General features: G+C 40.7%; 1 protein-coding gene across 5 annotated transcripts in view; it reads left to right on the top strand.

Moving 5' to 3' along the window:
- LOC141188623 (beta-arrestin-1) overlaps positions 1-18,159 on the top strand; it is a 500,689-nt gene that overhangs the window by 146,398 nt on the left and 336,132 nt on the right. Inside the window, exon 1 of one of the 5 annotated variants that reach the window (XM_073661076.1) lies at positions 2,967-3,221. The exons of the other annotated variants lie outside the window; for them this stretch is intronic. Within the exon in view, the coding sequence (XP_073517177.1) occupies positions 3,205-3,221 (17 nt within the window). The 5' untranslated portion in view covers positions 2,967-3,204. Of the gene's footprint in view, positions 1-2,966; positions 3,222-18,159 lie in introns of those variants that run through there. 5 annotated transcript variants of the gene reach the window in all.

The following is an 18,159-nucleotide window of genomic DNA, read 5'->3' as shown; positions in this document are numbered from 1 at the left end:
ACTGAGGGTTTGTTACAGTGTCAGTAGCAGATTCCAAACGGATAAATATTCAGTGATACATTGTAACAAATTTTTTTTAAAAAAAAGATCAGCTCAGCTGGATACGTTTCCAACTTATTAATGTTAAAGTGCATTAGAAAGTTGCAGAACTTTTCATTTTTTTTTCCGAAATACTGAAATACTCTGTGCTGCTGTGGCCGACGGGTTATTGTAACCATCCCATCTAGGATATACCATTTCTTAGTGGAACTTTAGGAGGGGGGGTGAAGCTTTGGGTCACGTCTGACAAAGCTGTGTCAGCAGCTCTGGGGTGGGGGGCACATGATTTGTGGGGGCTCCTCCGGTCGCAGCTGGGATTTGGAAAGCAGCGTTTTTTTCAGCGGGAACTTTCCGATGTTCCCAGAATCGCCCGGATTGTTCTTTTGGCCTCTGGAGATTTGATAACCACAATAAATACTTTCCCAGAATCCTCCTGCACCCGGATTATTAGGATTATGGAGAATCAATGCTCCGCATCTGGGAACCAGGATGTATATAGACATCCCCGTGTGGAAGGGTTTGTGCAGTACACAGTATATACACATAGCGCTTATGGATGCTTATCGTATGTGTTAGCCTATTACATACAAGGTGCCGCCACACAGTAATACTGCCGCACTATACCCCTCGTGCACTACTAGTCCCTATTTGTGACCACCGCTCATCTGCCTTCTGTATAGGACTTTTGTGGACCCCTCCACCAGTATAAATGTCTGATGTCAGAGGCCGGAGGAGTCAACAGGATGCAGTGACATCATTGCGGGGGAACACTATTACCAGAGGGGCCCAGGGTAGGGGACGTTATACCAGGAAAGGGCTCAGGATGAGGAACATTGTTACTGGAGGGGCCAGGGTAGGAGACATTATACCAGGAAGGGGCTCAGGATGAGGAACATTATTGCTGGAGCGGCCCAGGGTAGGGGACGTTATACCAGGAAGGAGGTCAGAGTTGGGAACATTATTACTGGAAGGGGCTAAGGGTAAGGGACATTTTACCAGGAAGGGGCTCAGGATGGAGGACATTATTATAGGAAGAAGGGGCTTAGGATGGGGAATATTATATCAAGAAGAGCTCCAGGATGAGGGGCATTATATCAGGAGAAGGGAAGGCCCAGGATGGGCGACAATACTACTGGAGGAGGCCATGATGGGGGACATTATACCAGAAAGGGGCTCAGGATGTGGAACATTATTACAGTCGGAGTCCCAGGATGGGGGACATTATACCAGGAAAGCAGCCAGGATGGGGAATATTATACCAGGAAGGGGCCCAGGATGGGGCATATTGTACCAAGAAGGGCTCCAGAATGGGGGGCATTATACCAGGAGAAGGCCCAGGATGGGGAACATTACTACTGGAGGGGGCCATGATGGGTGACATTATACTAGAAAGGGGCTCAGGATGGGAATCATTATTACTGGAGGAGTCCCACGATGGGGGACATTATACCAGGATGGGGAATATTATACCAAGAAGGGCTCTAGAATGGGGGGCATTATACCAGGAGAAGGCCCAAGATGGGGAACATTACTACTGGAGGGGGCCATGATGGGCCACATTATATTAGAAAGGGGCTCAGGATGGGAAACATTATTACTGGAGGAGTCCCACGATGGGGGACATTATACCAGGATGAGGAATATTATACCAAGAAGGGTTCCTGAATGGGGAGCATTATACCAGGAGAAGGCCCAGGATGGGGAAAATTACTACTGAAGGGGGCCATGATGGGCGACATTATACTAGAAAGGGGCTCAGGATGGGAAACATTATTACTGGGGGAGTCCCACTAGGGGGGACATTATACCAGGATGGGGAATATTATACCAGGAAGGGGCTCAAGATGGGGAACATTATTACAGCAGGGGGCCCAGGATGGGGGACATTATACCAGGAAGGGCCCCAGGATGGGGACATTGTGCCAGGAAAGGGGCCAGGAGGGGGGAACATCATTTGTCTTTATAGGATCTAGAACGCTACAAGGGCCCATACATCTGTCCAACATGCAGGTGGGGGCCCAGGTCCAAATTTTCCACCTAGCCCATTGGACTCTAGTTACGCCACTGCTCCTATCTATCTATCTATCTATCTATCTATCTATCTATCATCTATCTATTATCTATCATCTATTATCTATCAGTCATCTATATATCATCTATTATCTATCATCTATCTATTATCTATCATCTATCTATCTATCATCTATAATCTATCTATCATCTATCTATCATCTATCTATTATCTATCATCTATTATCTATCATCTATCTATTATCTATCTATCTATCTATTATCTATTTATTATCTATCTATCTATTATCTATCTATTATCTATCTATCTATTATCTATCTATTATCTATTTATTATCTATCTATCTATTATCTATATCTATCTATCTATCTATTATCTATCTATTATCTATCTATCTATCTATTATCTATTTATTATTTATCTATCTATTATCTATCTATTATCTATCTATCTATTATCTATCTGTCTATCATTATCTATCTATTATCTATTTATCTATTATCTATCTATTATCTATCTATCTATGTATCTATTATCTATCTATCTATCTATCTATCTATCTATCTATCTATCTATCTATCATTACGGGTACATTCCCACTCTCCTAATCACCGTCCTTCCTAACAAGTCTTTATTGACCACATCCGACATGTCTCTTGATTGTATTTTCCTGCTGCCGCGGAGAGATCATTACTCGGCGGAGATTTCCTTCCTCCATTCTTCGGTCCGCTCTCCACAAGCTGCAGACAATTATTATTATTATTATGCCATTCCTGTCCCCATCCGAGCACAATACGGCGGAGACGCCGGAGTAAAAAAAAAAAAAACAACTAGCGTTGTGTCTGAGGATTGTGCTGCAGCATCTGTGGCTTTCACTGCATCAAATTGTGGTTGATAAGGAGCGGTGCGGAGAGGGGTGGAGGGCGGCGGGGAGGAGGGGATGGAGCCGGTCGCATTGGAGAGGGAGAATGATGAGAAAATGTATTTAGGAGCGGCGCGCACCTCCGTGCTCCTGAGCGATGTCAGTGCACACTGCTAAATGGATTATGTGCGGATTGACAGCAGCAGCTGCATAGGAAGACGGAGCTGAGGCATCGTGAAGCGCGAGCCAGATCCGGCACCGCAGCCTCCCCATGGAGAATATATTTCTGTAAGTACCAAATCCACCCGTCGCTGCTTTATGCCAAGGACGAGACCTGGCCCTCAGACGCTGCGGCTGAGCCCTACAGGGTCATTGCCCGCACAGAAAAAGGGTGTGTAGTCTTTTTCCGCTCCATTCCTAATCCCCCCCCATATCTATCCTGACAGGTGTCACCCGCAGCCCCTGACGGCCAGGGATAGATTGGCGTACGACTATAGGGAAAGCAGAGGGCCAGGATGGGTTTTTAGAGGATGGGGGATGTAGTTCCTGAGAAAAACGTATCAGAGTAAATGTCTGCTATGGTAGGGAAATGTAAGGGGTCTGTCCCTTTAAGAGATTCCAGACTGATGTTGATTTATTTATTTGTAGCAATAATGGGAAATAGAATGTATCAGAATCCGTCACATGGCTGCCGCTTCTCTCATCCCTGATGGAAAGGTTTTATGGATTATTTCAAATGCATTTTATAAAATGTAGAATTTTTATGGGCAGATTATGTTATCACAGCTGAGGAGCCCAAAAAGGAAGCGCACTGCCACCCAAATAATTACCCTGTACTGTGACATCACTGTGTGCATTATCCCTGTACTGTGACATCACTGTGTGTATTATCCCTGTACTGCGACATCACTGTGTGTATTATCCCTGTACTGTGACATCACTGTGTGTATTATCCCTGTACTGTGACATCACTGTGTGTATTATCCCTGTACTGTGACATCACTGTGTCTATTATCCCTGTACTGTGACATCACTGTGTCTATTATCCCTGTACTGTGACATCACTGTGTGTATTATCCCTGTACTGTGACATCACTGTGTGTATTATCTCTGTACTGTGACATCACTGTGTGTATTATCCCTGTACTGTGACATCACTGTGTGTATTATCCCTGTACTGTGACATCACTGTGTGTATTATCCCTGTACTGTGACATCACTGTGTGTATTATCCCTGTACTGTGACATCACTGTGTGTATTATCCCTGTACTGTGACATCACTGTGTGTATTATCCCTGTACTGTGACATCACTGTGTGTATTATCCCTGTACTGTGACATCACTGTGTGCATTATCCCTGTACTGCGACATCACTGTGTGTATTATCCCTGTACTGTGACATCACTGTGTGTATTATCCCTGTACTGTGACATCACTGTGTGTATTATCCCTGTACTGTGACATCACTGTGTGTATTATCCCTGTACTGTGACATCACTGTGTGTATTATCTCTGTACTGTGACATCACTGTGTGTATTATCCCTGTACTGTGACATCACTGTGTGTATTATCCCTGTACTGTGACATCACTGTGTGTATTATCCCTGTACTGTGACATCACTGTGTGTATTATCTCTGTACTGTGACATCACTGTGTGTATTATCCCTGTGCTGTGACATCACTGTGTGTATTATCCCTGTGCTGTGACATCACTGTGTGTATTATCCCTGTACTGTGACATCACTGTGTGTATTATCTCTGTACTGTGACATCACTGTGTGCATTATCCCTGTACTGTGACATCACTGTGTGCATTATCCCTGTACTGTGACATCACTGTGTGTATTATCCCTGTACTGTGACATCACTGTGTGTATTATCCCTGTACTGTGACATCACTGTGTGTATTATCCCTGTACTGTAACATCACCGTGTGCATTATCCCTGTACTGTGACATCACCGTGTGTATTATCCCTGTACTGTGACATCACTGTGTGTATTATCCCTGTACTGTGACATCACTGTGTGTATTATCTCTGTACTATGACATCACTTTGTGCATTATCCCTGTACTGTGACATCACTGTGTGCATTATCCCTGTACTGTGACATCACTGTGTGTATTATCTCTGTACTGTGACATAACTGTGTGTATTATCTCCATACTGTGACATCACTGTGTGTATTATCTCTGTACTGTGACATCACTGTGTGCATTATCCCTGTACTGTAACATCACCGTGTGCATTATCCCTGTACTGTGACATCACTGTGTATATTATCCTGTACTGTGACATCACTGTGTGTATTATCCCTGTACTGTGACATCACTGTGTGTATTATCCTGTACTGTGACATCACTGTGTGTATTATCCCTGTACTGTGACATCACTGTGTGTATTATCTCTGTACTGTGACATCACTTTGTGCATTATCCCTGTACTGTGACATCACTGTGACATCACTGTGTGCATTATCCCTGTACTGTGACATCACTGTGTGCATTATCCCTGTACTGTGACATCACTGTGTGCATTATCTCTGCACTGTGACATCACTGTGTGCATTATCCCTGCACTGTGACATCACTGTGTGCATTATCCCTGTACTGTGACATCACTGTGTGTATTATCCCTGTACTGTGACATCACTCTGTGTATTATCCCTGTACTGTGACATCACTGTGTGTATTATCCCTGTACTGTGACATCACTGTGTGCATTATCCCTGTACTGTGACATCACTGTGTGCATTATCTCTGTACTGTGACATCACTTTGTGCATTATCCCTGTACTGTGACATCACTGTGTGCATTATCCCTGCACTGTGACATCACTGTGTGCATTATCCCTGTACTGTGACATCACTGTGTGCATTATCCCTGTACTGTGACATCACTGTGTGCATTATCCCTATACTGTGACATCACTGTGTGCATTATCCCTGTACTGTGACATCACTGTGTGTATTATCCCTCTACTGTGACATCACTGTGTGCATTATCCCTCTACTGTGACATCACTGTGTGTATTATTATCCTTGTACTGTGACATCACTGTGTGTATTATCTCTGTACTGTGACATCACTGTGTGTATTATCCCTGTACTGTGACATCACTGTGTGTATTATCCCTGTACTGTGACATCACAGTGTGCATTATCCCTGTACTGTGACATCACTGTGTGCATTATCCCTGTACTGTGACATCACTGTATGTATTATCCCTGTACTGTGACATCACTGTGTGCATTATCCCTGTACTGTGACATCACTGTGTGTATTATCCCTGTACTGTGACATCACTATGTGTATTATCTCTGTACTTTGACATCACTGTGTGCATTATCCCTGTACTGTGACATCACTGTGTGCATTATCCCTGTACTGTGACATCACTGTGTGTATTATCCCTGTACTGTGACATCACTGTGTGTATTATCCCTGTACTGCGACATCACTGTGTGTATTATCCCTGTACTGCGACATCACTGTGTGTATTATCCCTGTACTGCGACATCACTGTGTGTATTATCCCTGTACTGTGACATCACTGTGTGTATTATCCCTGTACTGCGACATCACTGTGTGTATTATCCCTGTACTGCGACATCACTGTGTGCATTATCCCTGTACTGTGACATCACTGTGTGCATTATCCCTGTACTGTGACATCACTGTGTGTATTATCTCTGTACTTTGACATCACTGTGTGCATTATCCCTGTACTGTGACATCACTGTGTGCATTATCCCTGTACTGTGACATCACTGTGTGTATTATCCCTGTACTGTGACATCACTGTGTGTATTATCCCTGTACTGCGACATCACTGTGTGTATTATCCCTGTACTGCGACATCACTGTGTGCATTATCCCTGTACTGTGACATCACTGTGTGTATTATCCCTGTACTGCGACATCACTGTGTGTATTATCCCTGTACTGCGACATCACTGTGTGCATTAGCCCTGTACTGTGACATCACTGTGTATTATCCCTGTACTGTGACATCACTGTGTGTATTATCCCTGTACTGTGACATCACTGTGTGTATTATCCCTGTACTGCGACATCACTGTGTGCATTATCCCTGTACTGTGACATCACTGTGTGTATTATCCCTGTACTGTGACATCACTGTGTGTATTATCCCTGTACTGCGACATCACTGTGTGCATTAGCCCTGTACTGTGACATCACTGTGTGCATTATCCCTGTACTGTGACATCACTGTGTGTATTATCCCTGTGCTGTGACATCACTGTGTGTATTATCCCTGTACTGCGACATCACTGTGTGTATTATCCCTGTACTGCGACACCACTGTGTGCATTATCCCTGTACTGTGACATCGCTGTGTATTATCCCTGTACTGTGACATCACTGTGTGTATTATCCCTGTACTGTGACATCACTGTGTGTATTATCCCTGTACTGCGACATCACTGTGTGCATTATCCCTGTGCTGTGACATCACTGTGTGTATTATCCCTGTACTGCGACATCACTGTGTGTATTATCCCTGTACTGCGACACCACTGTGTGCATTATCCCTGTACTGTGACATCGCTGTGTATTATCCCTGTACTGTGACATCACTGTGTGTATTATCCCTGTACTATGACATCACTGTGTGTATTATCCCTGTACTGTGACATCAGTGTGTGCATTAGCCCTGTACTGTGACATCACTGTGTATTATCCCTGTACTGCGACATCACTGTGTGTATTATCCCTGTACTGTGACATCAGTGTGTGCATTAGCCCTGTACTGTGACATCACTGTGTGCATTATCCCTGTACTGTGACATCACTGTGTATTATCCCTGTACTGCGACATCACTGTGTGTATTATCCCTGTACTGTGACATCACTGTGTGTATTATCCCTGTACTGTGACATCAGTGTGTGCATTATCCCTGTACTGCGACATCACTGTGTGTATTATCCCTGTACTGTGACATCACTGTGTGTATTATCCCTGTACTGTGACATCACTGTGTGTATTATCCCTGTACTGTGACATCACTGTGTGTATTATCCCTGTACTGTGACATCAGTGTGTGCATTATACTGGTGCATTACGGAGATCAAAGTAATCATAAGCTTTTAATGTTCTGTATTTTCAGCTGTAGTGATCATTATGGGACAGGATCCTTCTCCAGGTTTTCCTATAGTTATTTATCACTAGTTTGCTCGGTTCTTTTTTCACCTCTTTATTTTTATTCATTGTTATTTTTTTTACCTTTTATGTTGTTGGACATTTTTAGGTCATCACCTTGGGGCGGATTTACTGAGGCTGGCACTGAGTTCGCCCGCAGCTTTCTCCAGACATTTATTGTCTGTTTAAGAAAGTGGTTGAAAACATTTCAGAATCGTCTTTGTTGGATTGGAAGAACAGGAACATGTTATAGGTTGTGGCAGAAAGTCTCCGACGTTGCGTGCAGCCATGATCAAAAAATGTGTCCTAATGATTGTGTACTTCTAAAACCAGAAAGACAGATGGTGCTCACCCCCCTCCCCTGGTCCTCGCCAGCTCTCCACCGCCAATGTGATCTTTGAGTACTGGCTTCAGCTGTGACGTCACCAATATAGTGTTCATTAACGCTGCTGCCAGTCACTGAGCTCAGCGTCTAGGGTGGTCTACATTGAGAGAGATGATGAGTTGAGTGATCGCCTGCAGCGATGATGCGCACTTTAGTGATGATGTCACAGCTGCAGTCAGTAAGCAAAGACTGGATTTGCAATGCAAAACAGCGTGGACCTGGGGAGGGAGAGAAGCACATGTGTTTGTGTTAAGCCAAATCCGTGGAAAACTCTTGTAAGCCCCGTGGAGGAGGCAATTATGCCGATGTTCTGAGAATTGGCTTCAGCATCCGGAGAATGGGCAAGCTGCTAGATCTGTTATATTGTTAGGAAAAAAAAAAGATATTGGAAGATTTTACATTAGTTCAAAAGTTCTAGCGATCAATATCACATGTATAAAGAAAAGTCATACAAGTCAGACAGCGAGGATTTACAGATGAAATGAAAATTCTAGGATAAAAAGTAAAAAAAAAAATAATAATAATGGCATAAAAGGTGAGATAAAAACTGAGAACTCAGATAAAAAGTGAAAGTTCTGAGACAAATTGTAAACAAAAAATCGGAATAAAAAGCGCCAGTTTTGATTGAAGTGAAAATAGACAAAAAGTTAAAGTTACGAGATAAAAATGTAAAAAAATTGAGATAAAAGGTGAAAATCTTAAGATAAAACTGAAATCTGTGAAATAAAAAAAAGTGAACCTTCCGAGTTATAGATGAAATAAACTGAGATTAAACTGAGATTTGTGTGAAAGTGAACAATCGGAGGTAAAAGAGAGTTCTGAGATAAAAAGTGAAAATTCTGATATAAAGTAAAAAATAAAAACGAGTTTTGAAATAAAAATAGATTCAAGAATCCGTTTCTTGAATACAGTTTGAAAATTCTAAGATAGAAAGTGAAAATAATTTGTATATACAGTGGCATGTAAAAGTTTGTGCACCCCTGGTCAAAATGACTCTTATTGTCAACAGTTAAGCAAGTTGAAGATGAAATGATCTCTAAAAGGCCTAAAGTTACAGATGACACATTTCCTTTGTACTTTAGGCAAAAAATAAATAAATAAATATATATAGTCATCTTTTTCATTTTAAAAATTAAGAAAATGAAAATGGGCCCATGTAAAACTTTGGGCACCCTTTCACACCTTAATTAGCCTGTTAGGGTTATAGCTTGTTCACTATCATCGTTAGGAAAGGCCGGTGATGAAAATTTCCCAGCTTTATAAAAACCTCCTCTAACCTTGTGCCAAAAAACAGCAGCCATGGGTTATTCTAAGCAGCTGCCTAACACTCTGAAAATGGTGGAGACCACAAAGCAGGAGAAGGCTATAAGAAGATAGCAAAGCATTTTCAAGTTGCCCTTTCCTCAGTTCAAAATGTAATTAAGAAATGGCAGTTGGAACAGTGGAGGTCAAGATAAGGTCTGGAAGACCAAGCTAAATTTCAGTGAGAACAACTTGTAGGATTGGTACAGAGGCAAATCAGAACCCCCCGCTTGTCTGCAAAAGACCTTCAGAAAGATTCAGCAGACTCTGGAGTTGTGGTTCATTGTTCTACTGTTCAGGGACACCTGCACAAATATGGCCTTCATGGAATAGTCATCAGAAGAAAACCTCTCCTGCGTCCTCACTGTAAAATTCAGTGTCAGAAGTGCAAAAGAACATCTAAACAAGCCGGATGCATTTTGGAAACAAGGCCTGTGGACCGATGAGGGTAAAATAGAACCCATTGGTGGAGGAAAAAAGGGCACAGAATTTCAGGAAAAGAACATCTCGCCAACCATTAAGCATGGGGGAAGATCAATCATGCTTTGGGGTTGTGTTGCAGCCAATGGCTCAGGGAACATTTCATGGGTAGAGGGAAGAATGGATTCAATGAAATTTCAGCAAATTATTGATGCAAACATAACACAATCTGTAAAAAAGCTGAAGATGATTCTACAAATGGATAATGATCCTAAACACACATCAAAATCCACAATAGACGACCTCAAAAGGCGCAAGCTGAAGTGTGATGGTGTGATATAGTATGTGGGTATCATTTTGTCTATATTTATATTTTTACGGATTTTCAGAATGTTGTCTTGTTGTTCTGTATCCCTCTAATGTTGACTTCTCTTGTAAGATGAGTTGATATTTGTTAATTGATAAATAGCTGTTATTTATCATCTGATATCAGCTCCTACAGTTTAATTTTATCTTTGCACAGGGTCAGTGAATAATGCTGTTTGCTAATATACATATTGAATCAGGCTAGCTGTTGATTTGTAGAGCAATGGAAGACCAACAATGCAAATTGATAAAATGCTCAAACAGTGAGACCTGAGTTCCTGCCACCTCCCCCCACTGCCCTGTGAGTGAGGAGAGGGACTTTTAAATATCACAACCAGGAGAGTCGAGGGAGTAAGATCCTGTGTGGGACGATGATTTGAGGACAGCACATCAGAGAGAATTGGAGAAACCTGGATTACCTTGGAAATAGTGCTGGAGGAACATATATGAAGAATCATATGGGCTATTTTATCTTCTGTCTGCTGGATTGTTGGACTCTCATCTCCCAGGGTATTTATCCCATTACTGAACTGCATTCGTGTTTCTGAAATATTTTATCCTCTGTGTGGTGATTTGTTTATGAACCTTTTGGTTTACGTATAATAATTGGGATTGTTCACTCATCTCTTGCTCTGTTGATTGTGTGATTTTGGAGAAGGACACCGTGACATGAAGGTTTTACAATGGCCCTCACAGTCCCCTGATGTGAACATCATTGAAAATCTGTGGCCAGACCTCAAAATAGCGGCGCATGCAAGACGCCCCAGGAATCTCCCAGAACTGGAAGAATTCTCCAAGGAAGAATGGATGAAAATCCCTCAAACAGGAAATGAAAGACTCTTGTCTGGCTACAAAAAGTGTTTTACAAGCTGTGATACTTTCAAAAGGGGGCGCTGCTTTCGCATTGGACCATTTTCCTTTTTGTAAATTTTTAAAATGTAAAAGATAAAAAAAATATATATATATTTTTGTTGCCTAAAATACAAAGGAAATGTGACATCTGTAACTTTAGGCCTTTTTAGATCATTTCATCTTCGACTTGATTAACTGTTCACAATATCAGTCATTTTTGACCAGGGGTGCCCAAACTTTTACAAGCCTGGTTGAGCTGTGGTTTTTTTTTTTTTTTCCTTGCTTTCCCAAACTTGTACACACGACTGTAAATGTCCAGTTTTGAAATACAAAAAGTAAATGAAAATTCTGAGCTAAAAAGTGCAAACTCCTAAGATAAAAGACGAGAGTTCTGAGAAAAATGAAGTCTGAGAGTTCTAATCTTAGAATTCTGACTCTTTATCTCATTTCCTGAAAGTTTTAGCCTAAATGTTTCTCTTGAATTTTTAACATTGTTCAAAAATTAAAATAAATAAATAAATAAAGTTAACACCATAAATCTATTTCAGAACAAACCCGAAAGAAGCAAAGTGGTAAATATTAAATGTAGCAATTTCTGCCTTGTGGAAACATTTGAGCAGCTCCGGTCTACGTGGAGTTTTTCTGCCATCAGAGTTTTGTGATTATTGTAAACAAATGTCTATAACAACCTGATAATATAATCAGCGAGAACCTTCGACCGAAGAGCTTACAATCTGGATGACAAGTGAAGGAAAGTAAATGTCCAACTCCGTCCACTTGACATTTGAGCGGCGAGGGCTCTTGTGGCTTCTTGCTGAATTGGGAAGATCTTTCTAGAGTGAAGGTGCAGCACAAAGAGAAATGATGAGTGAGGTAGAGCATTCTACTGAATAGGGGCAGCATAAAAAAGACAATTCACCCAAAGGCTTCACTGTCACCGTTGTAGCAGAGCTGAGGGTGATCCTGTAGTAATGATAGATCCTATAGTAATGATCCTGGGGCGGTGGCTGCTACCAGAGAGCAGAGGAGTTGGAGGCCGATGTGCTGCTCGATGTCTGTGTGTTGCTGGGCTGCAGACTGCGCAGTTCCCCGGGTGGATTAGCTGCCTCTACAGACGGGAAAGTCACATGTGGCTCAGGGCTTGTGCTCACTACAGATCGTGATCGTCTGTCAATCATACTGCGGTATTATTTACACACTGTCGTTAGTTTGCTTTATCTATGGAGCAGTTACGTTTTGGTGTTATTTAAGCACTCCATGGCAGCATTATTTGATCACTATATGACGTTACATTTTAGTCTGTTTATGGCTGTATTGTTAAAGCACAGTATCATTGTGTTGTTATTTGAGCACAGTATTGCAGTATTATGATAGCACTGAATAGCAGTTTTATTTAATCACTATGGTAGTATTTTTTGAACATTAAATGATGGTTTTACTTGAGCACTATATGGTAGAATTCTCTGAGCACTGTGTGGTGGTGCAATACAAGTGCTAAATTGTGGTGTTATTTGAGAACTATATGGTGGTATTATTTGAGCACTGTATTGCAGTTTTACTTGAGAAGCAAATAGTGGTATTAAGCACTGTACGGTGGTATTTTTGAGCACTGTATAGATGAATTATTGAAATACTATTTTTGAGCACTGTATGGATTAATTTTTGAGCAGTGTATAGAAGTATTACTTGAGCAGTGGTATTATTGAGGCACCGTGGTGGTATGTTTGAGCACTGTATGGTAGTACTATTTGAGCACTGTTTGGTTGTATTGTTTAAGCACAGAATGGCAGTATTTTTTGAGCGCTGTAAGAAGGTATTATTTGAGCCCTGTCTGGTGATATTATTTCAGCACTATGTAGCGGTATTATTTGTGTACTGTATTGCCTTATTATTGGATCTCTGAGTGGTAGTATCAGTTGAGCACTGTATTGCGGTATTATTTGAAAACTGTATGTGTATATTATTTGAGGATGACAGTGTGGTGGTATAATTTCAGCACTGTATGGCAGCATTATTTGCACGCTACAGTGGTTACTGTGTATATCATTTGTGCAGATTATGGACCTGATATTTCGTCGCTCTCCTGTATGGTGCCTATAACTGTGCACTGGGTATCATGGTTATTGGGGGTGGAGGAGAGAACAGAAGGGTCTCATCTAACCTGAATCCAGCTCTGCTACATGGAAGTAGAGAAGATGGAGAAAAGCTGAATCTCCCGAGATCTGATGTGATCTGGTCGCTCAGATATGAGATCAGTATGCGGGCGCTCGCGCCTCCTGGGCCCCGCGGTGACACCTCCACCGCCGCGCTGCGGATCAGGATTAGACGCGGTGAACAGCTTGGGAGAAGTTTAATGCATGAATCACACGGCGGCGGATCAGATCTGTCATCCGCAATAATTAGATTATCACTGATAAGGGGATTAGGTCTGGAGGGGCTCAGTGCAGCCAACACGAGCAGATTGTATCATCCGAAATCCACGCGGCGCAGCTGCTCCATCAACATGAGGTGACCAGTCCCATATCTCCAAAAGCGCTAACGGGTGTACTAATATATGACAACTACAGTGATATGCACTATTATATGGATACTATAGTGATGGGCACTATTATATGGATACTATAGTAACGGGCACTATTATATGAATACTATAGTGACGTGCACTATTATATGATACTACAGTGATGTGCACTAATATATGGATACTATAGTGATGGGCACTATTATATGGATACTATAGTAACTGGCACTATTATATGGATAGTATAGTGATGTGCACTATTATATGGATACTATAGTGATGGGCACTATTATATGGATACTATAGTGATGGGCACTATTATATGGATACTATAGTGATGTGCACTATTATATGGATACTATAGTGATGGGCACTATTATATGGATACTATAGTGATGTGCACTAATATATGGATACTATAGTAACGGGCACTATTATATGGATAGTATAGTGATGTGCACTATTATATGGATACTATAGTGATGGGCACTATTATATGGATACTATAGTAACGGGCACTATTATATGGATACTATAGTGACGTGCACTATTATATGATACTACAGTGATGTGCACTAATATATGGATACTATAGTGATGGGCACTATTATATGGATACTATAGTAACTGGCACTATTATATGGATAGTATAGTGATGTGCACTATTATATGGATACTATAGTGATGGGCACTATTATATGGATACTATAGTGATGGGCACTATTATATGGATACTATAGTGATGGGCACTATTATATGGATACTATAGTGATGTGCACTATTATATGGATACTATAGTGATGTGCACTAATATATGGATACTATAGTAACGGGCACTATTATATGGATAGTATAGTGATGTGCACTATTATATGGATACTATAGTGATGGGCACTAATATATGGATACTATAGTGACGTGCGCTATTATATGGATACTATAGTGACGGGCACTAGTATATGGATACTATAGTGACGTGCGCTATTATATGGATACTACAGTGATGAGCACTATTATATGGATACTATAGTGACGTGCCCTATTATATGGATACTATAGTGACGTGTACTATTATATGGCTACTACAGTGACGTGCACTATTATATGGCTACTACAGTGACGTGCACTATTATATGGCTACTACAGTGACGGGCACTATTATATGGATACTACAGTGACGGGCACTATTATATGGATACTATAGTGATGGGCACTATTATATGGATACTATAGTGACGGGCACTATTATATGGATACTATAGTGATGTGCACTATTATATGGCTGCTATAGTGATGGGCACTATTATATGGCTGCTATAGTGATGGGCACTATTATATGGCTACTATAGTGACGGCACTAGTATATGGCTACTATAGTGACGGGCACTAGTATATGGATACTATAGTGAAGTGCACTATTATATGGATGCTACAGTGACGTGCACTATTATATGGATACTACAGTGACGGGCACTATTATATGGCTACTACAGTGACGTGCACTATTATATGGATACTATAGTGATTTGCACTATTATATGGATACTAAGGTGATGTGCACTATTATATGGATACTGTAGTGATGTGCACTATTATATGGATACTATAGTGATGTGCACTAATATATGGATACTATAGTGACGGGCACTATTATATGGATACTACAGTGATGTGCACTATTATATGGATACTATAGTGACAGGCACTATTATATGGATACTATAGTGATGTGTACTATTATATGGATACTATAGTGACGTGCACTATTATATGGATACTATAGTGAAGTGCACTATTATATGGCTACTATAGTGATGTGCACTATTATATGGATATTATAGTGACGTGCACTATTATATGGATACTATAGTGACGTGCACTATTATATGGATACTATAGTCACGTGCACTATTATATGGATACTATAGTGATGTGCACTATTAAATGGATACTATAGTGATGGGCACTAATATATGGCTACTATAGTGATGTGCACTATTATATGATACTACAGTGATGTGCACTATTATATGATACTACAATGATGTGCACTATTATATGATACTACAGTGATGGGCACTATTATATGGATACTATAGTGATGGGCACTATTATATGGATACTATAGTGACGGGCACTATTATATGGATACTACAGTGACGGGCACTATTATATGGATACTATAGTGAAGTGCACTATTATATGGATACTATAGTGATGGACACTATTATATGGCTACTACAGTGACGTGCACTATTATATGGCTACTACAGTGACGTGCACTATTATATGGATACTACAGTGATGGGCACTATTATATGGCTACTACAGTGACGGGCACTATTATATGGATACTACAGTGACGGGCACTATTATATGGCTACTACAGTGACGGGCACTATTATATGGATACTACAGTGACGGGCACTATTATATGGATACTACAGTGATGGGCACTATTATATGGATACTATAGTGAAGTGCACTATTATATGGATACTACAGTGATGGGCACTATTATATGGATACTATAGTGAAGTGCACTATTATATGGATACTATAGTGAAGTGCACTATTATATGGATACTATAGTGATGTGCACTATTATATGGCTACTATAGTGATGGGCACTAGTATATGGCTACTATTAATGACGTGCACTATTATATGGCTACTATAGTGACGTGTACTATTATATGGCTACTATAGTGACGTGTACTATTATATGGCTACTATAGTGACGTGTACTATTATATGGCTACTACAGTGACGTGCACTATTATATGGCTACTACAGTGACGTGCACTATTATATGGCTACTACAGTGACGGGCACTATTATATGGATACTACAGTGACGGGCACTATTATATGGATACTATAGTGATGGGCACTATTATATGGATACTATAGTGACGGGCACTATTATATGGATACTATAGTGATGTGCACTATTATATGGCTGCTATAGTGATGGGTACTATTATATGGCTGCTATAGTGATGGGCACTATTATATGGCTACTATAGTGACGGGCACTAGTATATGGCTACTATAGTGACGGGCAATAGTATATGGATACTATAGTGAAGTGCACTATTATATGGATACTACAGTGACGTGCACTATTATATGGATACTACAGTGACGTGCACTATTATATGGATACTACAGTGACGTGCACTATTATATGGATACTACAGTGACGGGCACTATTATATGGATACTACAGTGACGGGCACTATTATATGGATACTATAGTGATGGGCACTATTATATGGATACTATAGTGACGGGCACTATTATATGGATACTATAGTGACGGGCACTATTATATGGATGCTATAGTGACGGGCACTATTATATGGATACTATAGTGACGTGCACTATTATATGGATACTGTAGTGATGTGCACTATTATATGGATACTATAGTGATGGGCACTATTATATGGATACTATAGTGATGGGCACTATTATATGGATACTACAGTGACGTGCACTATTATATGGATACTATAGTGATGGGCACTATTATATGGATACTATAGTGATGGGCACTATTATATGGATACTATAGTGATGGGCACTATTATATGGATACTACAGTGATGTGCACTATTATATGGATACTACAGTGACGTGCACTAGTATATGGCTACTATAGTGACGTGCACTATTATATGGCTACTACAGTGACGGGCACTGTTATATGGCTACTACAGTGACGGGCACTATTATATGGATACTACAGTGACGGGCACTATTATATGGATACTATAGTGATGGGCACTATTATATGGATACTATAGTGATGGGCACTATTATATGGATACTATAGTGACGGGCACTATTATATGGATACTATAGTGACGGGCACTATTATATGGATACTATAGTGACGTGCACTATTATCTGGATACTGTTGTGATGTGCACTATTATATGGATACTATAGTGATGGGCACTATTATATGGATACTATAGTGATGGGCACTATTATATGGATACTATAGTGATGGGCACTATTATATGGATACTACAGTGATGTGCACTAGTATATGGCTACTATAGTGATGTGCACTATTATATGGATACTATAGTGACGGGCACTATTATATGGATACTACAGTGATGGGCACTATTATATGGCTACTACAGTGATGGGCACTATTATATGGCTACTACAGTGACGGGCACTATTATATGGCTACT

Source organism: Phyllobates terribilis, unplaced genomic scaffold, assembly GCF_046119375.1.
Source record: "Phyllobates terribilis strain yellow unplaced genomic scaffold, ASM4611937v1 Scaffold_2__4_contigs__length_985480577, whole genome shotgun sequence".
Taxonomy (NCBI): Eukaryota; Metazoa; Chordata; class Amphibia; order Anura; family Dendrobatidae; genus Phyllobates; species Phyllobates terribilis.
This window is presented reverse-complemented; position numbering and strand designations above follow the sequence as displayed.